This window comes from Pseudophryne corroboree, chromosome 7 (genome assembly GCF_028390025.1).
Source record: "Pseudophryne corroboree isolate aPseCor3 chromosome 7, aPseCor3.hap2, whole genome shotgun sequence".
NCBI classification, from domain to species: domain Eukaryota; kingdom Metazoa; phylum Chordata; class Amphibia; order Anura; family Myobatrachidae; genus Pseudophryne; species Pseudophryne corroboree.
The window spans coordinates 380,422,057-380,445,732 of NC_086450.1; the positions used below are offsets into that span (position 1 = coordinate 380,422,057).

The 23,676-nt window shown below is 46.7% G+C and overlaps 1 protein-coding gene across 1 annotated transcript; it reads right to left on the reverse strand.

Moving 5' to 3' along the window:
• Window positions 1-222: 222 nt before the first annotated feature.
• Window positions 223-23,233, reverse strand: LOC134943743 (speedy protein 1-A-like). Its single transcript, XM_063932411.1, has 7 exons — window positions 23,125-23,233; window positions 22,549-22,632; window positions 22,029-22,141; window positions 20,322-20,463; window positions 19,220-19,388; window positions 18,298-18,555; window positions 223-538 (listed from the first exon to the last, which is right to left on the reverse strand). The coding sequence occupies exons 1-6, from the start codon at window positions 23,133-23,135 to the stop codon at window positions 18,307-18,309; spliced, it is 768 nt and encodes a 255-aa protein (XP_063788481.1). The 5' UTR covers window positions 23,136-23,233; the 3' UTR covers window positions 223-538; window positions 18,298-18,306.
• Between the last annotated feature and the right edge of the window lie 443 nt (window positions 23,234-23,676).

Below are 23,676 nucleotides of genomic sequence, written 5' to 3' on the forward strand. Positions count from 1 at the left end.
AAGATATATTTAAATACTAATGACTATTTATAAAAATTATATATTTACAATTTATGTTAAACTAATTATTTGTGATTCTATGTTATATTTTATTATATTATTAATTGAAAAAGTATTATATAAGCTAGGTCTAAACGAATACTAAATAATAAAATATTTGCTTAAAATACTATTGACTATATTATTGTTTATTACTTATGTTAATTTTTATTATAGTATTTAAAAATATAAAACTAGAATTTAGAATTATACTAAATAATAAAATATGCAGCGATATTAACTATATGTTACTATGTAACTCTAGCAGTTACAGCCTATCACTCATGGAGAGTGTACAGCAGCACTCAGGACAGACAAAACCCCCTGTGGAGGAAACCTGCGAGGAACCATGGCTGCTGTACTGCCCTTCCTCTGGGCATACTAAAGGGACTAATGTAAGTAACAGTGTTGTGGTACTATTGTGTGGTGTGGTGTAGTGTAGTGTATGTGGTGTAATACTCTTCATCATTCCTCGTCTGGTCTCCTCTTCATCATGGCTCTAAAACATATATGAAACAGATATACAGTACCACATGTTATTACACAGAAAGGATAATTACCAACCTGCAAAGTGTAACACTTCAGTGCAAATACTCTTGTGCCATCACACACCTTCTTTGTGCAAGTGTGCTTGCCTAGCTGTACGGGGAATGGAGATGCAGGACAGGATGGTGGCGTGCTCAGCGATCCATAGGTTTGCCATGACAGGAGTTGGGTAGATTAGGCACATGAGTACATACACTGTGTAGTGTCACTCTAGGTGCTGGTACTGATCAGTGAGGGAGGCATATTTACATTTGGAAGGGTAACATTTTAGACGTGATGTATTGCTGAAGCTACTGTAGCCTAGTGATATATCACATTTAAAATGTAACTATGCCCTCCTCACTGATCACCAACCTGCACCTAGAGTGAGCACTAATTGTGGAGTGGGATTATATAAATACAGTGAATCCACAGGGGCGTCCCCTCCTTTTGGAGAGTGCACACAGTCTCTTGTTCCCTTTACGTTATCAGAGAAGATTTACAGCCTGATTATAAGAGTGGTTTATTATTGTCGTTTGCTAAACATTGTCACCTTCAAATTATTTATAAAAGATTGTCAAAGTTAATTGGACATAACATTTTTACTTGTTTTCATTTATTTTCCAGAATTAAAAAGGTTAATTCACAGTTATACCTGAGCTGTGAAGGGGAGAGGCTTTATAAAGATGTAAAAGGACTTCCCTGCAGCCATATAGGTTTCCATATACACAGGTTGAGTATCCCATATCCAAATATTCCGAAATACGGATATTCCGAAATACATTTTTTGAGTGATATAGTGAAACCTTTGTTTTCTGATGGCTCAGTGTACACAAACTTTGTTTAAACACAAAGTTATTAAAAATATTGTATTAAATGACCTTCAGGCTGTGTGTATAAGGTGTATATGAAATATAAATGCATTCTGAGCTTAGACTTGGGTCCCTTCACCATGATATCTCATTATGGTATGCAATTATTCCAAAATACGGAACTATCTGATATCCAAAATACTTCTGGTCCCAAGCATTTTGGATAAGGGATACTCAACCTGTAGTAGAACCAAACACATATATAAATAATGTCAGGTGCTAGTAAAGAAATGTGACCATTAAAGTGAAATAGTTATTACTAAAACTTAATAGTGAATTTATATAGACCGACAGCAATATGTTCCAAAAGGTGTGTGTCCGGTATGTCACCTTATAACCATAAATAAAAGGATCTGTGGAATAATATGTGATTAGATGTGGCAGATAACCACACCAGGCACGCTAATTATTAATATGCATTTAAGCATTAAACATGAAGCAAATACAATATTACAATTTAAGATCAAATAAATCACATATATAGTAATAAAATAAAAGGCATTTATAGCTATAAATACTACTAAAAGTATCTTTTACAAATAGATATAGGTTGCTAGTGTATATATAGCACAGATCCTTTATTTTCTGTTATAGAACCAGGCAATGTTAGAGTGCTGATTAATGTTATACCAGGTAAGCACATTGGGCCTAATTCAGATGCGGTCACAAAGCGGCTATTGCACGCACATCGATCGATGTTTTCATACTGCACATGCATCTGAGTCACAGTACGCACGCACAGCGATTGAATTGCAATTGCGGGCGCACAGAGAAATTACTTGCAAAGTGAGTGACAGGAAGACCGCGTTTGAGGGTGGTAATGGGGAGTGGTCGGGTAAATGTCACTCATGAGCGGATTCGGTTTTACTCGGTTCTCAAAACCGAATCTTATTGGCTATCCAAAACACGTGACATCAGTGAGTCAATAAGATTCGGTTTTGAGAACCGAGTAAAACCGAATCCGCTCATCACTAGTAAATGTAGCTGTGTCATGGTTACTGGAGAGCAGCTCAGCCTGCACGTCCACAGAGGCACTCACGATGGTACCGATGTATGAGCAGTTGTACGCTGTCTGGTGGAAAGATGTGACAGCAGTAGGTGTCCCTATGCTCCGGTTCGCCCCTGCCCATATTAGCATATAGTCAAAATTGTAAATGGCAACAGCAAGAACAACCACATCTGAATTAGGCCCAATGTTTTCTTATCTAGCACCCAGAACTTCATTCATCTGTCCGGGCAGGAGATTAATAATGATTTCTCTGACGTCCTAGTGGATGCTGGGAACTCCGTAAGGACCATGGGGAATAGCGGGCTCCGAAGGAGACTGGGCACTCTAAGAAAGAATTAGGACTACCTGGTGTGCACTGGCTCCTCCCTCTATGCCCCTCCTCCAGACCTCAGTTAGAATCTGTGCCCGGCTCGAGCTGGATGCACACTAGGGGCTCTCCTGAGCTTCTAGAAAAGAAAGTATATTTAGGTTTTTTATTTTCAGTGAGATCTGCTGGCAACAGACTCACTGCTACGGGGGACTTAGGGGAGAGAAGCGAACCTACCTGCTTGCAGCTAGCTTGGGCTTCTAGGCTACTGGACACCATTAGCTCCAGAGGGATCGAACACAGGCCCAGCCTCAGTCGTCCGGAGCCGCGCCGCCGTCCCCCTTGCAGAGCCAGAAGCAAGAAGAACGTCCAGGAAATCGGCGGCTGAAGACTCCGGTCTTCATTAGCTGCAGCTGCAGTGCTGTGCGCCATTGTTCCCCATGCACACCTCACACTCCGGTCACTGATGGGTGCAGGGCGCTGGGGGGGGGGGGGCACCCTGGGCTGCAATAAGATTACCTTACATTGGCAAAAAATACACATAATATAGTCATTAAGACTATATATGTGTAAAATCCCCTGCCATATATCCATAAAAAAAGCGGGAGAAGTCCGCCGTGAAGGGGGCGGGGCTATCTCCCTCAGCACACTGGCGCCATTTCCTCTCACAACTCCGCTGGAAGGATGCTCCCCAGGCTCTCCCCTGCAGTTTCCAGGCTCAATAGGGTAAAAAAGAGAGGGGGGGGGCACTAAATTTAGGCGCAAATACTTTATATATAGCTGCTATAGGGTAAAATCACTCATTATAGTGTACATCCCTGTGATTTATAGCGCTGTGGTGTGTGCTGGCATACTCTCTTTCTGTCTCCCAAAAAGGACTTTGTGGGGTCCTGTCCTCAGTCAGAGCATTCCCTGTGTGTGTGCGGAGTGTCGGTACGGCTGTGTCGACATGTTTGATGAGGAGGCTTATGTGGAGGCGGAGCAGGTGCCGATAAATGTGATGTCACCCCCTGCGGGGTCGACACCTGAGTGGATGGATATGTGGAAGGAATTACGTGACAGTGTCAACTCCTTACATAAGAGGTTTGATGACATAGCAGATGTGGGACAGCCGGCTTCTCAGTCCGTGCCTGCCCAGGTGTCTCAAAAGCCATCAGGGGCTCAAAAACGCCCGCTACCTCAGATGGCAGACACAGATGTCGACACGGATACTGACTCCAGTGTCGACGACGATGAGACTAGTGTACATTCCAATAGGGCCATCCGTTACATGATTACGGCAATGAAAAATGTGTTGCACATTTCTGACATTAAGCCTGGTACCACAAAAAAGGGTATTATGTTTGGGGAGAAAAAGCAACCTGTGGTTTTTCCCCCTTCTGAAGAGTTAAATGAAGTGTGTGATGAAGCGTGGGTTTCCCCCCGATAAGAAACTGGTAATTTCCAAAAAGTTACTAAGGGCGTACCCTTTCCCGCCAGAGGATAGGATACGTTGGGAGACATCCCCTAGGGTGGATAAAGCGCTCACACGCTTGTCAAAGAAGGTGGCACTACCGTCTCCGGATACGGCCGCCCTAAAGGAGCCTGCGGATAGAAAGCAGGAGGCTATCCTGAAGTCTGTATATACACACTCAGGTATTATACTGAGACCGGCTATTGCTTCAGCATGGATGTGCAGTGCTGCAGCTGCGTGGTCAGATTCCCTGTCTGATAATATTGATACCCTTGACAGGGACACTATATTGCTAACTGTAGAGCATATTAAAGACGTAGTCTTTTACATGAGAGATGCACAGAGTGATATTTGCCAACTGGCATCTAGAATAAATGCAATGTCCATTTCTCTGACGTCCTAGTGGATGCTGGGAACTCCGTAAGGACCATGGGGAATAGCGGCTCCGCAGGAGACTGGGCACAAAAGTAAAAGCTTTATGACTAGCTGGTGTGAACTGGCTCCTCCCCCTATGACCCTCCTCCAAGCCTCAGTTAGATTTTTGTGCCCGGCCGAGAAGGGTGCATGCTAGGTAGCTCTCCTGAGCTGCTTAGAGTAAAAGTTGGGAAACACCCCCTAGGGTAGATAAGGCGCTCACACGCTTATCAAAACAAGTGGCGTTGCCGTCTCCTGATACGGCCGCCCTCAAGGAACCAGCTGATAGAAAGCTGGAAAATATCCTAAAGGGTATATACACACATACTGGTGTTATACTACGACCAGCAATCGCCTCAGCCTGGATGTGCAGCGCTGGAGTGGCTTGGTCGGATTCCCTGACTGAAAATATTGATACCCTGGATAGGGACAGTATATTATTGACTATAGAGCATTTAAAGGATGCATTACTATATATGCGAGATGCACAGAGGGATATTTGCACCCTGGCATCAAGAGTAAGTGCGCTGTCCATTTCTGCCAGAAGAAGTTTATGGACACGACAGTGGTCAGGTGATGCGGATTCCAAACGGCATATGGAAGTTTTGCCGTATAAAGGGGAGGAGTTATTTGGGGTCGGTCTATCGGACCTGGTGGCCATGGCGACGGCTGGGAAATCCACCTTTTTACCCCAGGTCACCTCTCAGCAGAAAAAGACACCGTCTTTTCAAACTCAGTCCTTTCGTCCCCATAAGGGCAAGCGGGCAAAAGGCCACTCATTTCTGCCCCGGGGCAGAGGAAGGGGAAAAAGACTGCAGCAGGCAGCCTCTTCCCAGGATCAGAAGCCCTCCCCCGCTTCTGCCAAGTCTTCAGCATGACGCTGGGGCTTTACAAGCAGACTCAGGCACGGTGGGGGCCCGTCTCAAAAATTTCAACGCGCAGTGGGCTCACTCGCAAGTGGACCCCTGGATCCTGCAGGTAGTATCACAGGGGTACAAATTGGAATTCGAGACGTCTCCCCCTCGCCGGTTCCTGAAGTCTGCTCTACCAACGTCTCCCTCCGACAGGGAGGCAGTATTGGAAGCTATTCACAAGCTGTATTCCCAGCAGGTGATAATCAAGGTACCCCTCCTACAACAGGGAAAGGGGTATTACTCCACGCTGTTTGTGGTACCGAAGCCGGACGGCTCGGTGAGACCGATTTTAAATCTGAAATCATTGAACACTTACATAAAAAGGTTCAAATTCAAGATGGAGTCACTCAGAGCAGTGATAGCGAACCTGGATGAAGGGGACTATATGGTGTCTCTGGACATCAAAGATGCTTATCTCCATGTCCCAATCTACCCTTCTCACCAAGGGTACCTCAGGTTTGTGGTACAAAACTGTCATTATCAGTTTCAGACGCTGCCGTTTGGATTGTCCACGGCACCACGGGTCTTTACCAAGGTAATGGCCGAAATGATGATTCTTCTTCGAAGAAAAGGCGTCTTAATTATCCCTTACTTGGACGATCTCCTGATAAGGGCAAGGTCCAGGGAACAGTTAGAGGTCGGAGTAGCACTATCTCAGGTAGTGCTACGTCAGCACGGGTGGATTCTAAATATTCCAAAATCGCAGCTGATTCCAACAACACGTCTACTGTTCCTAGGAATGATTCTGGACACAGTCCAGAAAAAGGTGTTTCTCCCGGAGGAGAAGGCCAGGGAGTTATCCGAGCTAGTCAGGAACCTCCTGAAACCAGGACAAGTGTCAGTGCATCAATGCACAAGGGTCCTGGGAAAGATGGTGGCTTCTTACGAAGCGATTCCATTCGGAAGATTCCATGCAAGAACTTTTCAGTGGGATCTGCTGGACAAATGGTCCGGATCGCATCTTCAGATGCATCAGCGGATAAACCTATCTCCAAGGACAAGGGTGTCTCTCCTGTGGTGGTTGCAGAGTGCTCATCTTCTAGAGGGCCGCAGATTCGGCATTCAGGACTGGATTCTGGTGACCACGGATGCCAGCCTGAGAGGCTGGGGAGCAGTCACACAGGGAAGAAATTTCCAGGGCTTGTGGTCAAGCATGGAAACGTCTCTTCACATAAATATCCTGGAACTAAGGGCAATTTACAATGCCCTAAGTCAAGCAAGGCCTCTGCTTCAGGGTCAGTCGGTATTGATCCAATCGGACAACATCACGGCAGTCGCCCACGTAAACAGACAGGGTGGCACAAGAAGCAGGAGGGCAATGGCAGAAGCTGCAAGAATTCTTCGCTGGGCGGAAAATTATGTGACAGCACTGTCAGCGGTGTTCATTCCGGGAGTGTTATGAGCCACGGCTGTGGCTCATTCCTGTTTTGCATTTTTGTTATGTATTTTATGTTATACTTCTGTTTATGTTCCCCGTGGGTGTCATGGGGTGCTCGGAGCTCACCCTTAAGGAGGGGATACTGTTATGAACCACAGGTAGTGGTTCATTTCTATTTTATGTTTATTTAGTTGTCTTGCATGCCAGGATTTCCCATTGCTCTGTTTTAGATTACTCTTGTCTGCTGCCGCTGGTGAGTCTGTGCAATTGCAGCTTGTTCCCATGTGTTCAGCCTCATCTGGCTGCTAATTGCATCTTGTCAGCTTGGAGTCCTGCAATAGGCCAGCTGCACTGGATTATTAATTAGGCCTCTCTGTTATATGCTGGCTGATTGCAGTTCGCAGATGCTGGTGATATTTCTGGGTTTTCAGTCTGCTTGAGTTCTGAGCTTGGTTCCTGCTAGTTCCTGAGCTTCCTGTTTGCTGTATCTGTTGCAGAGAGTGTTTCCAGTCCTGCTCTATCCGGTCGTTCCTGTCCTCAGTGGTCCAGTACTCGGAAGTTGTCATCTGTTCCTGGAGTCCTGACCGAGCACCTTTAACATCCTGTGGTGTTCGTGAGTCGCGGCGTAGCCGTGTGTTGCGGCTTGACCGCTTACTATTTATTATTTGTTATATTGAGTCTCGAAGCTTTTTGCAGAGGATTCCGCTCCCACAAATCCACTCTGGTATCCAGCGGTGCTGGGTAGGAGTAACGGATTAGTGGATTTTGGTTGTCCTTTTCCCTGGCGGTTTGTCCGCACATACTTCTGGTTTAAGTTTAGTTAGCTTGTAGCCCCTGGCCTGGTTGTTTAGTCAGAGGGCCCCTTGTTATCACCCTGTCTCGGATTTCCCTTTGTCTCCCATTAAGACCTGAGGGGGCATCGGAGTTGGGCAGACATAATCCGCCCTTCAAACGCGGCTGCCATGGGCTCAAGCAACCATAGTCTCGCAGGGGATTTCTGATAACACGGGCGAGACAACGGAGTTAGGGCGCCAGGGGCTATTCCCTTTCCATTCCCCTTTCCCAGCATTACGTCCTGGTGCTCTGGACTCGCTTCATAACATCTCCCTTGTTCTGAGCACCAGGAACCTAACATTATCACCAGCCATACCACAAAAAAGAAATAACTTTTTTTTTCTTTTTTGGCCCAGTCCAGTGTCTAGTCTAGAATCCAGTCCGGTGTTTTGAATCCAGTCCGGTGTTTTGAATCCAGTCCGGTGTTTTGAATCCAGTCCGGTGTTTAGAATCCAGTCCGGTGTTTAAAAAAAAAAAAAAAAAGGTCTTGTTTTGTTTAGCAAAATTTAGTCTTGCCTTGTCTTGCCTTGTCTTGTCTTGTCTCGTCTAGTTTTAAATCCTATGTCTACTATGCAAGCCCTGCAGGCATCTCTCGCAGCTCTGAACTCTGTATTCAGTGCTTTGAGACCAGAGCGACTAGAAGTTTTGCAGCAATCCCTAAAGCAACTGCAAAACCTTCTGACTAAAATCTTGCTCATTTTGCCAGAAGTCGTTGAGAGTACATCTATCTCTAAAGAGACTCTTGCTCACAGTATGGTGACAAGAGAATCCTCTGGTCTAATTGAAGAGAAAAGGTTTAAAAGTTTTCTGCGGCCCAGGCTCTCAGAAGAGGAGCGTCTGCGTCGCAGAAACTTAAACTTATGCCTATATTGTGGGGGTTTAGGCCATTATCTGCAGACCTGTGAGTTGCGCAAGCCAAACTGTGGTGACGAGTCTTGCCCTCTGGCCAAGTTGAGTCATGATACAAGACCTACTCCTGTCTCTACTGTGGCAGAGGCACTTGTCACACAACCCACACAAAAAAGCTCTCTGTCCTATAATTGGGGTCCTTGGGCAAGGGAGCCCCATTATAGATTCAGGAATCAAAAGAGAATGTTTCTCTCCTCTCTTGAGGTTCCTGTGGAAGCGGAGTTGCAAGTCCCTGGAGTGATGCCTGATGCCCAGGTTCCTGGAGTGGTGCCTGATGCCCAGGTTCCTGGAGTGGTGCCCGATGCCCAGGTTCCTGGAGTGGTGCCCGATGCCCAGGTTCCTGGAGTGGTGCCCGATGCCCAGGTTCCTGGAGTGGTGCCCGATGCCCAGGTTCCTGGAGTGGTGCCCGATGCCCAGGTTCCTGGAGTGGTGCCCGTAGCCCAGGGTCCTGGAGTGGTGCCCGTAGCCCAGGGTCCTGGAGTGGTGCCCGTAGCCCAGGGTCCTAGAGTGGTGCCCGTAGCCCAGGGTCCTGGAGCGGTACCCGATGCCCAGAGTGCTGGAGCGGTACCCGATGCCCAGAGTGCTGGAGCGGTACCCAATGCCCAGAGTGCTGGAGCGGTACCCGATGCCCAGAGTGCTGGAGCGGTACCCGATGCCCAGAGTGCTGGAGCGGTACCTGATGCCCTAGCTTATAGAGGGACATCAAATATTATAGTTCAGGTGTCCATATCGGAAGGGGTCTCAGAAGCTGTTACCCCAGGTAGGGACTTGAAAAGCGCAACCCTAGAAAGGGTCTCTAAAACCATAGTTCTTGAGGGGAACTCGAGAAGCAAAACCTCAGAAGGGATCTTTGAAGTAATATCCCCAAGTGGGGTCTCGAGAGACGCAGCCCCAAAGAAGGGTCTAGAAGTCGCTTCCCCAGGAAAGAACTTAAGAAGCATAGCATTAGTGGAGGATCTGAACGTTATTGCTTCAGCAAAAGTCCCGGAAGTCATAGTCCCGGGAGAACTTTCGATAATTATCGACTCAGAGAGGGAGGCCGATGGCCCGATCCCAGTCAGGGAGGCCAACGGCCCGGTCCCAGTAAAAGAATCCGAGGTGCTGGCCCCAGCGGGGTTCTCGGAGGCCACTGCCCCAGCGGGGTTCTCGGAGGCCACTGCCCCTGCGGGGTTCTCGGAGGCCACTGCCCCAGCGGGGTTCTCGGAGGCCACTGCCCCAGCGGGGTCCCCGGAGGCCACTGCCCCATCGGGGTCCCCGGAGGCCACTGCCCCATCGGGGTCCCCGGAGGCCACTGCCCCAGCTGGGTTCCCGGAAGTCACTGTCCCGGGTGGGGTTCAGAAAGTCACTGCCCCGGGTGGGGTTCAGAAAGTCACTGCCCCGGGTGGGGTTCAGAAAGTCACTGCCCCGGGTGGGGTTCAGAAAGTCTCAGCCCCGGGTGGGGTTCAGAGAGTCTCAGCCTCGAGTAAGGTCAATAGTGACCAGGTCCTAGCAAAGCACTCCAGTCAGTCAGATGAGAAGGAAACAGATCCTGACTCTGATATCTCAACATCCATAACCTTTGATGGGGACTTCGCCCAATTTCTGGCGCTTTTCAAACACTATTACACTATTATGTTGTCTAGACCATTTCTGGGCATCACTTCAGAAAACCTTGGGCTCTATCTGATTTATTCTTTTAGAGGAGAGCCTTCTGAGTGGGCAACCAGCCTAATGAAAGCTGAAGATCCCATTCTTCAGGATCCCCTAGCATTCTGTGATGCAATTGTTAGAGGAACCTGAACCAATTTCTTTGGAACCGTATCTTTTAAGTCACCCGTCTTGTCTGCTGAGAGTCCACCAAATACTGTAAACTCTGCACAAGAGTCCCAGCCCGATGTTTTGACTGCAGGATGTGCTTTTTTGACTTCTTCTTCTTCTAATAATAGTACTTTACCAGAAAGTTCAGCTCCCAAGGGTAAGAAACCTGTCCCTGATTTGAACGCAGCCTTGCTGGGTGGTACCATCAGTTCAGACAATGTTTGGGGAATTACCTTGGTCAGACCTAAAGAGCTTTGTAAAAAGAAGAAGAAGAAAAAGAAATAATTTTTTGACTCTTGCCTTGATTTAAAAAAAAAAAAAAAAGAGATTTTTTTTTTCTCCTTGTCTTGTGTCCTGTGGCCACCGTTAGGGGGAGGGCACTGTTACAAGTTGTTGCTACAGCTTGTTTTTGTTTTCTTGTATGTTAGACCAGTGTGTCAGGTTTTTTTTTTTTTTTGTATCCCTTGTTCTGGATAGTCTGAATTTTGGGGTCTTTTGACCCCTCCTCAAGGGGGGGGGTAATGTTATGAGCCACGGCTGTGGCTCATTCCTGTTTTGCATTTTTGTTATGTATTTTATGTTATACTTCTGTTTATGTTCCCCGTGGGTGTCATGGGGTGCTCGGAGCTCACCCTTAAGGAGGGGATACTGTTATGAACCACAGGTAGTGGTTCATTTCTATTTTATGTTTATTTAGTTGTCTTGCATGCCAGGATTTCCCATTGCTCTGTTTTAGATTACTCTTGTCTGCTGCCGCTGGTGAGTCTGTGCAATTGCAGCTTGTTCCCATGTGTTCAGCCTCATCTGGCTGCTAATTGCATCTTGTCAGCTTGGAGTCCTGCAATAGGCCAGCTGCACTGGATTATTAATTAGGCCTCTCTGTTATATGCTGGCTGATTGCAGTTCGCAGATGCTGGTGATATTTCTGGGTTTTCAGTCTGCTTGAGTTCTGAGCTTGGTTCCTGCTAGTTCCTGAGCTTCCTGTTTGCTGTATCTGTTGCAGAGAGTGTTTCCAGTCCTGCTCTATCCGGTCGTTCCTGTCCTCAGTGGTCCAGTACTCGGAAGTTGTCATCTGTTCCTGGAGTCCTGACCGAGCACCTTTAACATCCTGTGGTGTTCGTGAGTCGCGGCGTAGCCGTGTGTTGCGGCTTGACCGCTTACTATTTATTATTTGTTATATTGAGTCTCGGAGCTTTTGCGGAGGATTCCGCTCCCACAAATCCACTCTGGTATCCAGCGGTGCTGGGTAGGAGTAACGGATTAGTGGATTTTGGTTGTCCTTTTCCCTGGCGGTTTGTCCGCACATACTTCTGGTTTAAGTTTAGTTAGCTTGTAGCCCCTGGCCTGGTTGTTTAGTCAGAGGGCCCCTTGTTATCACCCTGTCTCGGATTTCCCTTTGTCTCCCATTAAGACCTGAGGGGGCATCGGAGTTGGGCAGACATAATCCGCCCTTCAAACGCGGCTGCCATGGGCTCAAGCAACCATAGTCTCGCAGGGGATTTCTGATAACACGGGCGAGACAACGGAGTTAGGGCGCCAGGGGCTATTCCCTTTCCATTCCCCTTTCCCAGCATTACGTCCTGGTGCTCTGGACTCGCTTCATAACATCTCCCTTGTTCTGAGCACCAGGAACCTAACAGGGAGTGGACAACTGGGAAGCAGACTTCCTCAGCAGACACGACCTCCACCCGGGGGAGTGGGGACTTCACCCAGAAGTCTTCCACGTGATTGTAAACCGTTGGGAAAAACCAAAGGTGGACATGATGGCGTCTCGTCTCAACAAGAAACTAGACAGATATTGCGCCAGGTCAAGGGACCCTCAGGCGATAGCGGTGGACGCTCTGGTAACACCGTGGGTGTACCAGTCAGTGTATGTGTTCCCTCCTCTGCCTCTCATACCCAAAGTATTGAGAATCATAAGAAGGAGAGGAGTAAGAACTATACTCGTGGCTCAGGATTGGCCAAGGAGGACTTGGTACCCGGAAATTCAAGAGATGCTCACGGAGGACCCGTGGCCTCTACCTCTAAGAAAGGACCTGCTCCAGCAGGGACCTTGTCTGTTCCAAGACTTACCGCGGCTGCGTTTGACGGCATGGAGGTTGAACGCCGGATCCTGAAGGAAAAAGGCATTCCAGATGAAGTCATCCCTACCCTGATCAAGGCCAGGAAGGATGTAACCGCGAAACATTATCACCGCATTTGGCGAAAATATGTTGCGTGGTGTGAGGCCAAGAAGGCCCCTACAGAGGAATTTCAACTGGGTCGTTTCCTGCATTTCCTGCAAACAGGACTATCTATGGGCCTAAAATTAGGGTCCATTAAGGTTCAAATTTCGGCCCTGTCAATATTCTTCCAAAAAGAACTGGCTTCAGTGCCTGAAGTTCAGACGTTTGTCAAAGGGGTACTGCATATACAGCCTCCTTTTGTGCCTCCAGTGGCACCTTGGGATCTCAATGTAGTGTTGAGTCTCCTAAAGTCACATTGGTTTGAACCACTCACCACTGTGGAATTAAAATATCTCACATGGAAAGTGGTCATGCTGTTAGCCCTGGCTTCAGCCAGGCGTGTCTCAGAATTGGCGGCTTTATCATATAAAAGCCCTTACCTAATTTTTCATTCAGACAGGGCAGAACTGAGGACTCGCCCTCAATTTCTCCCTAAGGTGGTTTCAGCGTTTCACATGAACCAGCCTATTGTGGTGCCTGCGGCTACTAGGGACTTGGAGGACTCCAAGTTGCTGGACGTAGTCAGGGCCCTGAAAATATATGTTTCCAGGACGGCTGGAGTCAGAAAATCTGACTCGCTGTTTATCCTGTATGCACCCAACAAGCTGGGTGCTCCTGCTTCTAAGCAGACGATTGCTCGTTGGATTTGTAGTACGATTCAGCTTGCACATTCTGTGGCAGGCCTGCCACAGCCAAAATCTGTAAAAGCCCATTCCACAAGGAAGGTGGGCTCATCTTGGGCGGCTGCCCGAGGGGTCTCGGCTTTACAACTTTGCCGAGCAGCTACTTGGTCAGGGGCAAACACGTTTGCTAAATTTTACAAATTCGGTACCCTGGCTGAGGAGGACCTGGAGTTCTCTCATTCGGTGCTGCAGAGTCATCCGCACTCTCCCGCCCGTTTGGGAGCTTTGGTATAATCCCCATGGTCCTTACGGAGTTCCCAGCATCCACTAGGACGTCAGAGAAAATAAGAATTTACTTACCGATAATTCTATTTCTCATAGTCCGTAGTGGATGCTGGGCGCCCATCCCAAGTGCGGATTGTCTGCAATACTTGTATATAGTTATTGTTACAAAAATCGGGTTGTTTATTGTTGTGAGCCATCTTTTCAGAGGCTCCTACGTTTATCATACTGTTAACTGGGTTCAGATCACAAGTTGTACGGTGTGATTGGTGTGGCTGGTATGAGTCTTACCCGGGATTCAAGATCCTTCCTTATTATGTACGCTCGTCCGGGCACAGTATCCTAACTGAGGCTTGGAGGAGGGTCATAGGGGGAGGAGCCAGTGCACACCAGCTAGTCATAAAGCTTTTACTTTTGTGCCCAGTCTCCTGCGGAGCCGCTATTCCCCATGGTCCTTACGGAGTTCCCAGCATCCACTACGGACTATGAGAAATAGAATTATCGGTAAGTAAATTCTTATTTTCTGCCAGGAGACTATTATGGACTCGGCAGTGGACAGATGATGCGGATTCTAAAAGGCACATGGAGGTTTTGCCTTACAAGGGTGAGGAATTGTTTGGGGATGGTCTCTCGGACCTCGTTTTCACAGCGACGGCTGGGAAGTCGACATTTTTACCCCATGTTCCCTCACAGCCAAAGAAAGCACCGTATTATCAGGTACAGTCCTTTCGGCCCCAGAAAGGCAAGCGGGTTAAAGGCGCGTCCTTTCTGCCCAGAGGCAGAGGTAGGGGGAAAAAGCTGCACCAAACAGCAAGTTCCCAGGAACAAAAGTCCTCTCCCGCTTCCTCTAAGTCCACCGCATGACGCTGGGGCTCCACAGGTGGAGCCAGGTGCGGTGGGGGCCCGTCTCCGGAACTTCAGCGACCAGTGGGTTCACTCACGGGTGGATCCCTGGATTCTACAAGTGGTATCTCAGGGGTACAAGCTGGAATTCGAGACGTCTCCCCCTCGCCGTTTCCTCAAATCAGCCTTGCCAACTACTCCCCCAGACAGGGAGGCGGTGCTGGAGGCGATTCACAAGCTGTACTCCCAGCAGGTGATAACCAAAGTACCCCTCCTTCAACAGGGACGGGGTTACTATTCCACAATGTTTGTGGTACCGAAACCGGACGGTTCGGTGAGACCCATTTTAAATTTGAAATCCTTGAACACTTATATAAGAAGGTTCAAGTTCAAAATGGAATCGCTCAGGGCGGTTATTGCAAGCCTGGACGAAGGGGATTACATGGTATCACTGGACATCAAGGATGCTTACCTGCATGTCCCCATTTACCCTCCTCACCAGGAGTACCTCAGATTTGTGGTACAGGACTGTCATTACCAATTCCAGACGTTGCCGTTTGGTCTGTCCACGGCACCGAGGGTATTTACCAAGGTAATGGCCGAAATGATGATACTCCTTCGAAAAAAGGGAGTTATAATTATCCCGTACTTGGACGATCTACTTATAAAGGCGAGGTCCAGGGAACAGTTGTTGATCGGAGTAGCACTAGCTCGGGAAGTGCTACAACAGCACGGCTGGATCCTGAATATTCCAAAGTCGCAGCTGGTTCCTACAACGCGTCTACTGTTCCTGGGGATGGTTCTGGTCACAGAACAGAAAAAGGTGTTTCTCCCGGAGGAGAAGGCCAAGGAATTGTCATCTCTAGTCAGAGACCTCCTAAAACCAAAACAGGTGTTGGTGCACCACTGCACGCGAGTCCTGGGAAAGATGGTAGCTTCTTACGAAGCAATTCCATTCGGAAGGTTCCATGCAAGGATCTTTCAGTGGGATCTGTTGGACAAGTGGTCCGGATCGCATCTTCAGATGCAGCGGCTGATAACCCTGTCTCCAAGGACCAGGGTGTCGCTGTTGTGGTGGCTGCAGAGTGCTCATCTACTAGAGGGCCGCAGATTCGGCATACAGGACTGGGTCCTGGTGACCACGGATGCCAGCCTTCGAGGTTGGGGGGCAGTCACACAGGGAAGAAACTTCCAAGGACTATATACGAGTCTGGAGACTTCCCTACACATAAATATTCTGGAACTAAGGGCCATTTACAATGCCCTAAGTCAGGCAAGAACCCTGCTTCAACACCAGCCGGTGCTGATCCAGTCAGACAACATCACGGCGGTCGCCCATGTAAACCGTCAGGGCGGCACAAGAAGCAGGATGGCGATGGCAGAAGCCACAAGGATTCTCAGATGGGCGGAAAATCATGTGTTAGCACTGTCAGCAGTGTTCATTCTGGGAGTGGACAACTGGGAAGCAGACTTCCTCAGCAGGCACGACCTCCACCCGGGTGAGTGGGGACTTCATCCAGAAGTCTTCCAAATGATTGTACACCGTTGGGAAAGGCCACAGGTGGACATGATGGCGTCCCGCCTCAACAAAAAGCTAAAAAGATATTGCGCCAGGTCAAGGGACCCTCAGGCGATAGCTGTGGACGCTCTAGTGACACCGTGGGTGTACCAGTCGGTTTATGTGTTCCCTCCTCTGCCTCTCATACCCAAGGTACTGAGAATAATAAGAAGGAGAGGAGTAAGAACTATACTTGTGGTTCCGGATTGGCCAAGAAGAGCTTGGTACCCAGAACTTCAAGAAATGATCTCAGAGGACCCATGGCCTCTGCCGCTCAGACAGGACCTGCTGCAGCAGGGGCCCTGTCTGTTCAAAGACTTACCGCGGCTGCGTTTGACGGCATGGCGGTTGAACACCGGATCCTAAAAGAAAAGGGCATTCCGGAGGAAGTCATTCCTACGCTGATTAAAGCTAGGAAAGATGTGACCGTAAGACATCACCGCATATGGCGAAAATATGTTGCTTGGTGTGAGGCCAGGAAGGCCCCAACGGAGGAATTTCAGCTCGGTCGATTTCTGCACTTCCTACAGTCAGGAGTAACTATGGGCCTAAAATTGGGTTCCATTAAGGTCCAGATCTCGGCTCTGTCGATTTTCTTCCAAAAAGAACTGGCTTCACTGCCTGAAGTTCAGACTTTTGTTAAAGGAGTGCTGCATATTCAGCCCCCTTTTGTGCCTCCAGTGGCACCGTGGGATCTCAACGTGGTGTTGGATTTCCTAAAGTCGCATTGGTTTGAGCCACTTAAAACCGTGGAGCTAAAATACCTCACGTGGAAAGTGGTCATGCTGTTGGCCTTGGCCTCGGCCAGGCGTGTATCAGAATTGGCGGCTTTGTCTTGTAAAAGCCCTTATCTGATTTTTCATATGGATAGGGCGGAATTGAGGACTCATTCCCAATTCCTTCCTAAGGTGGTTTCAGCTTTTCATGTGAACCAACCTATTGTGGTCCCTGCGGCTACTCGGGACTTGGAGGATTCCAAGTTACTGGACGTAGTCAGGGCCCTGAAAATATATGTTTCCAGGACGGCTGGAGTCAGGAAAACTGACTCGCTATTTATCCTGTATGCACCCAACAAGCTGGGTGCTCCTGCTTCTAAGCAGACTATTGCTCGCTGGATCTGTAGCACGATTCAACTTGCACATTCTGCGGCTGGACTGCCGCATCCTAAATCTGTAAAAGCCCATTCCACGAGGAAAGTGGGCTCTTCTTGGGCGGCTGCCCGAGGGGTCTCGGCTTTATAACTTTGCCGAGCTGCTACTAAGTCGGGTTCAAACACATTTGCAAAATTCTACAAGTTTGATACCCTGGCTGAGGAGGACCTTGAGTTTGCTCATTCGGTGCTGCAGAGTCATCCGCACTCTCCCGCCCGTTTGGGAGCTTTGGTATAATCCCCATGGTCCTTACGGAGTTCCCAGCATCCACTAGGACGTCGGAGAAAATAAGAATTTACTCACCGGTAATTCTATTTCTCGTAGTCCGTAGTGGATGCTGGGCGCCCATCCCAAGTGCGGATTGTCTGCAATACTTGTATATAGTTATTGCCTAACTAAAGGGTTATTGTTATGAGCCATCTGTTCGTGAGGCTCAGTTGTTGTTCATACTGTTAACTGGATATAGTATCACGAGTTGTACGGTGTGATTGGTGTGGCTGGTATGAGTCTTACCCGGGATTCCAAATCCCTTCCTTATTGTGTCAGCTCTTCCGGGCACAGTTTCCCTAACTGAGGTCTGGAGGAGGGGCATAGAGGGAGGAGCCAGTGCACACCAGGTAGTCCTAATTCTTTCTTAGAGTGCCCAGTCTCCTTCGGAGCCCGCTATTCCCCATGGTCCTTACGGAGTTCCCAGCATCCACTACGGACTACGAGAAATAGAATTACCGGTGAGTAAATTCTTATTTTTCTTACTGTGGCAGAGGTGGTCATACCTGCAGTGTATGTCCCCTGTACCCAGACAGGATCTTTCCTACACTTCTCAGACCACATCTGATACAGTTTTAATATTGATCAGTAGTGGGTAGGGGTTGGGTATGTGTATCCCAGCAGCGGAATGCCATGGGGGGCACCCGCAACAAACCCCTTGCGGGCTCGGTGGCGACACTCTCTATGAGTGTCGTGGACAACCACGAGTGGGAATAGTCCCTGCTGGTCAGCATGCCGACTGTTGGGATTCTCAGGGCAGGATGTACTGTGGGGGTAGGTGTTGTGACCGCCAGTCACATGACTACATCCCGTTTGTAATTGTCCTATGTGAAACAACTTAATAAGACAACTTGGACTAGAAACAATAATATTTTCTGTACCATTCACTCTACTCACCGGAGATGTTTACTGGACAATGACCTTTAGAATGATCTCGGGCTCATCTTCTGACTGTCGGCAGATGTTATTCCCGACCACTTCCCACTTGATTGGTTGGCCAAGAGTGGCACTGCAGAGAGCGCAAGGTAGAGGGCTGCTCTCTGGGCCTCGTATCTGGTACTCCTGCCAGTGCCTGTGGTACCAGCGTACGGCCCAGCCGTGGTGTAATGGCCGAGTCCTCAACCAGACCCAGTGAAAAGGGTATTCCGCCATGACCTATAATGATATAAGCATCCATGAAACTATTCTTCTCAACTTAGACTCTTAACCAACAGCTGTAATTCTATTGTTATTGTGATTTTAGTTTAAATCATTGTTGTGAAAAACATAAACTGCTGGCAGATAAGAATAACATAACTAGTTGCCCTTTTTTCTTCTTTTCCATTCATGTTAAACACAACTCTGCTATCTTTATCTGGGGACAGTATAATATACATTGGCTGTGGATGGCCATTTCTCACCTGTCAGACGCAGTATATATTTTTGGTGGGGGAAGGAGTGGGGTGTATCAGGTGGAACTGAAAACCAATTTCGGCTTTCAAACAGCTTAAATGAACTGTCATGTGCAACATTTATATGTAATTACTTATGAAGGGTGCGATTCCATTTGCTATCTCAAAATCCTTCTTTATAATTAACATTTTATATAGTAGCTCACATAATATAGGCATTTAATATAATTAAAAAAAAGTTTACCTTTGGACTCCTAACTAAAAGCCAAGTCATAGAAAGTGAGCTGCAGAACTGAGCATGCAGTAAGTCTCCACCCAGTACACACCCATTCCCCCCATTATACAGTACTATATCCAATGCTGTATAGTCTAACTTCTATATTTACTGCCAGGTCCAAATACGTCTCTTATCCCTTATTACTACTAACCAGATCACAGGTGGCCCGATCCACCACGGCTCTGAAGTCCATCCTCCTCAGCAAGCTGTCTCTTCTCTGATGCAGGTGATTCATCTTTGTCCTCCATGTCCAGCCGAGGGCCCAGGGGTAGATCTCTCTTCTGAAAGCTTCGTCCTCTTCTACCTGGTTTGCCAAGAACCTGGAACAGCACATGGACAGTTATACCCCTTTTCCACTTACAAGCAAGGGTCGCAGCCGGGAGCCTGACACGGGAGCTGCCCCCTGCTGCGACCCGTGCTCGGCCCCTTTCCCATCAGCAGTCACAACCCGGCATATGCCGGGTTTGTGACGCTTCTAGTGACGCGGCAGGGGTGGCGCAGGGAGATCACATGATCTCCCAGCGCCGCCCTTCCATACAGTGTAAATGGGAGCCGTGTCGCATCGACACGGCTCCCGTTTACACTACAACCCTACCCGGATCAGTCCCGTGTCCTACCCAGGTAAATAGCCGGGTAGGATTCACGGGTCACTTGATCCGGGTTTACCCTTTCCCACTTGCAAAAAACACGGGTAAATGCGCGCCCCCGTGCATTTACCCGTGTTTTTTGAGCTAGTGGAAAAGGGGTATAAGTAAGTAACAGTGTACATATAATATAATAAGAGACAGTAACTAGAACATACATCAGAAGAGACATAAGGTGATAGGAACAGAAATTGGGTTAAGCCAGTTTGCATGAGGCTGTATGGAGGAGTCATGTAGATGACATAATATGGACTTGTGGATTAGCTGTGAGCACTGAGAGGTCAGTTTTTACTTTCATGCTAAATTTGACTTTGTTTGCACTCTCTTCTCCCTGGTGACTTGGTGCTGTATCAGTCTGTTTTAACAGTGGTTTTCCTGGCTATGATTAATATTCCACCTGTAATAATGCTAACAATATCTACCAGTCCTTGTGTACATAGGAGGGAGCCAGCTAGCGCTATGGGAAAGGGGGTAATTGCAAGAGAAGATTGTATATGACCCAGTTTGATGGGCTGGGAATTAGTGGACCAAATTTATCAGTAAATTCTGGTACAAAGTCATTAATTGGAGTAAAACCTCTGCAATTCAGGTAATTGATGAGATACTTACAGGGCAGTGAAGAAATTCCTCCCATACTCCTCTGTCTTCAGGCCTGCCCGCTTGTAGTAGACAAGTACCATAGCAAGGAGGTACTTGTCAGACATCCTCAGGCCGGTGTTCTGGAGAAGAAAGTTTTTGATGTGGTCGTCCTCTAAAATAGATAATAATAACTCAGCCAGGATAGTCTATATATACATTTATATCAAGTCAGAACCATCTGTACTGAGAGTGTATAATCTACAGCATTACATAAAGGTCTTTTTGCCCCCTCAGTGTAGTACAGACTATACACCTACACTTTGTGTACCAGGGACTGAGCAGTCTGCAATATGGCGGCCACTTTTACATTTCATCTCTTACCACAGATACATATAATAATATACATAGTAATGTCTATTTACCAAGCTGCTGTATATTGTATTATTATCCCAATTTACAGTAATATAGGTAATTTATATTCCAACTGCACCATATTATCAAACATTATAATAAGTGTCATCTATTCTCCTCATAATATGCACATGTGCAGCGCTTTAGGGCCTAATTCAGACCTGATTGCGGTAGCAAAATTGTTCTCTAATGGGCAAAACCATGTGCAGTGCAGGTGGGGCAAATATAACATGTGCAGAGAGAGTCAAGGGGGGAGATCCGTGCGTAAATTCTAATCAGTCTGACTAGCGCGTCACTATCGCTGACTCTAGATTTGGAATGCATGTATGCCAAATCTAGTAGATCGCTCACTTCACTGCTGTGTGAAGTGAGCGGCCCTGTCCCCCCCCCTCGCTCAGCACACATCGCACTGGGTCTTCATTACATGGGTCACAATTTGATATTTTGGAATGACTACAAACCCCACAGTAATGCAATGAGTCTTATATACATCACTTCCACTGCACTCTGATACATTATTATATCACCTCTCCAACTCAGTACAGACACCGGCATCTATACTACAGTGTCCTGATGGGGTGTGTTATACGTCACACAGGTGAGATTGTGCGTCACCCTATTACATGTACACCTCTAATTATCTCATTCTGCAAATCTAATTCCTGCTCTGACTTTTGGGAATAATATAATGTGCACTCCTAATGACTGCCTGCACTGAGCATGTAACACTCTCACTGTACTAGGTCATGTACTTTCCCTTACACACAGGTGTAATACACAAACACAGGTGCATGACATCAGATACAGCATCTCCTCTGTGGCTGCATTTTTGCATCTTCAGAAATCACCCATAATTTATATTTTACAATGAACCTAAAGAGGCTGTCAGCAGTGTAATAAGCTCCTGCTTAATAATATATATCTCCCATATAGTAAATAGGGACCCCATTGCCTCATACTGGCGGAACATGAGACCTGGCTTTCACATCTGCTCATGGTAGGGGAGAGCTCTCTATCCCCAGCTGTTCATCGGTGCTCTATGGAAGATCTATGGATGGACAGTCAGTAATACTCTTATCACTGCAGGGAAATAGGTTGCTGCACCATCCAGGGAACAGGCTTATGGGAACAGGACAGGAGTCCCTAAGCTTATCGTTCCCTATATACCAGAGGATGTCCACAGATAGACAACACGTTTACAGCTCTCTAGAACATTTTTGCTTACTGGGGTTGGACTGTGTTGTCCCTATAACTATGAATAAAAGGTGAGATAGGCTGTGACAATACATGTACATCGGATACAGTGATATGAGCAGTATGGCTTACCCAGGATGTCATAAAAAGCCGCCCGCTCCTCCGGCTGCAGGAAGGGAGCCTTCACCTCGCTGACGATCCGTCCTCTTCTCCATTTGCAGGGGCTTGGAGATCCAGATGATGAGCTGGGAGGGGAAAGATAAATCACAGTTTAGTAGATGCTACAGGATGACGTATCGCAATACAGATCTGTTATGTGTTACTGTTTTCTGCACAATGTGTGATTATTATATAATATCTATGCAGAGACAGATATCTGCCCAACTTTTATATCATCCACACTATTTTGGGTGACAACACACCCATTTATATCCCTATTTATTGTCATTCTGTCACTTCAGGCAGCTGTCAGAGCACTGCAGAAAGAGGCCCTTGTATGTCTCATGTAGGACACTGTCATCTCCAGCACAGGGGGAATTACTGTGTTACAGATGTTATTAGCAATATGTGTAATATTACCCTGTAGCACTATCTATATAATGTATAAGTACTTTTACTGTGTATCTGTAATAAGATAAAATTGTCCACTTACTGCTCTTCTCCATACTGTCCGCATGTCCCTCTCTTCCTCTTCCGCTGGTGGTACTGGGAAGAGGTGGAAGGACCAGGAGATGACCTTGATGGGAGGAAGATATATGTAACAGAATTACACCTCCATATCTGTACATTGTGTCTCAGTATTACTGCATCTCAGCTATAGTCACTTCTGTACCCCGTCTAGGATAATCTTTATTACTGTCACCTAACGCTGTATGTTAAACATTGGTATAAAGTTGTGATACGCTGAATTACATTCATTTTATCTATACTTTCCATATGTTAATAGTCCTCAATACATCATATTTTATTGATGACAATTAGTACAACTGACCTATTGGCAGAAGATGAAATACTGTATAATAAACTCAGGGGCTGAGGCCGGGACATCAGGGTGTTTTATCTGTAAACTTATTCCCATTTTAATAATTAAAACTACCTGTCAATACATTATTTGTAGTAATAATATAAACTTATCATTAACAGACATTCTGCATCTCTTCCCCAATCATATCCTGTCTCTCCCTATATAGTACATACTGGGTCTCACTACACAACACTCGCTGCTCACCTGCTGTCCATGGATCCTGCTCACTTACTTCTACAATAAATAAGAGAGATGTAAAAAAGCACTAAACTTACTTTCAATAACAATAAATATAAAAAAGTATAATATTGTTAAAATTAAATCTATTATGAGTTATAAATAATATCTGTGCTACAATACTATTGCACTACTAAATAAGATTATAATTAATAAGGTATTTGAAATAATTAAAGCTTATTTAATTCTTAAATGTTAAAAACTAAATATATATATATATAAAATAGAAATATTATATAAATTAGATATGTTTTATTAATAGTTAAAACTATAGTAAACTATTCTATGTATGTAGATATCTAGGAATAATAAATAAAGAAGAAATAATATAATAGCTAAATAATCAATAAATAAAGACTATAATAGCTATTTTTTATATATTATATGAATTTCGCATGAAACACAAAGGATATCGATGGCCAATCCAACTGGGGAAGTCTCTGCTGCTGCGTCCTCTCCAACCGTCACATCCAGTTTGAAAAATAACTGTCATCTCAGCGGCACATACCATGTCCTACA

Excerpts from the sequence above, each read along its gene's own strand:
- LOC134943743 (XM_063932411.1), bottom strand. Across the intron at positions 22,142-22,548 it reads GGACAGTATGGAGAAGAGCA|CTCATCATCTGGATCTCCAA; the intron begins GTAAGTGGACAA and ends TTCCCCTCCCAG. Across the intron at positions 20,464-22,028 it reads GGCTTTTTATGACATCCTGG|AGGACGACCACATCAAAAAC; the intron begins GTAAGCCATACT and ends TATCTATTTTAG.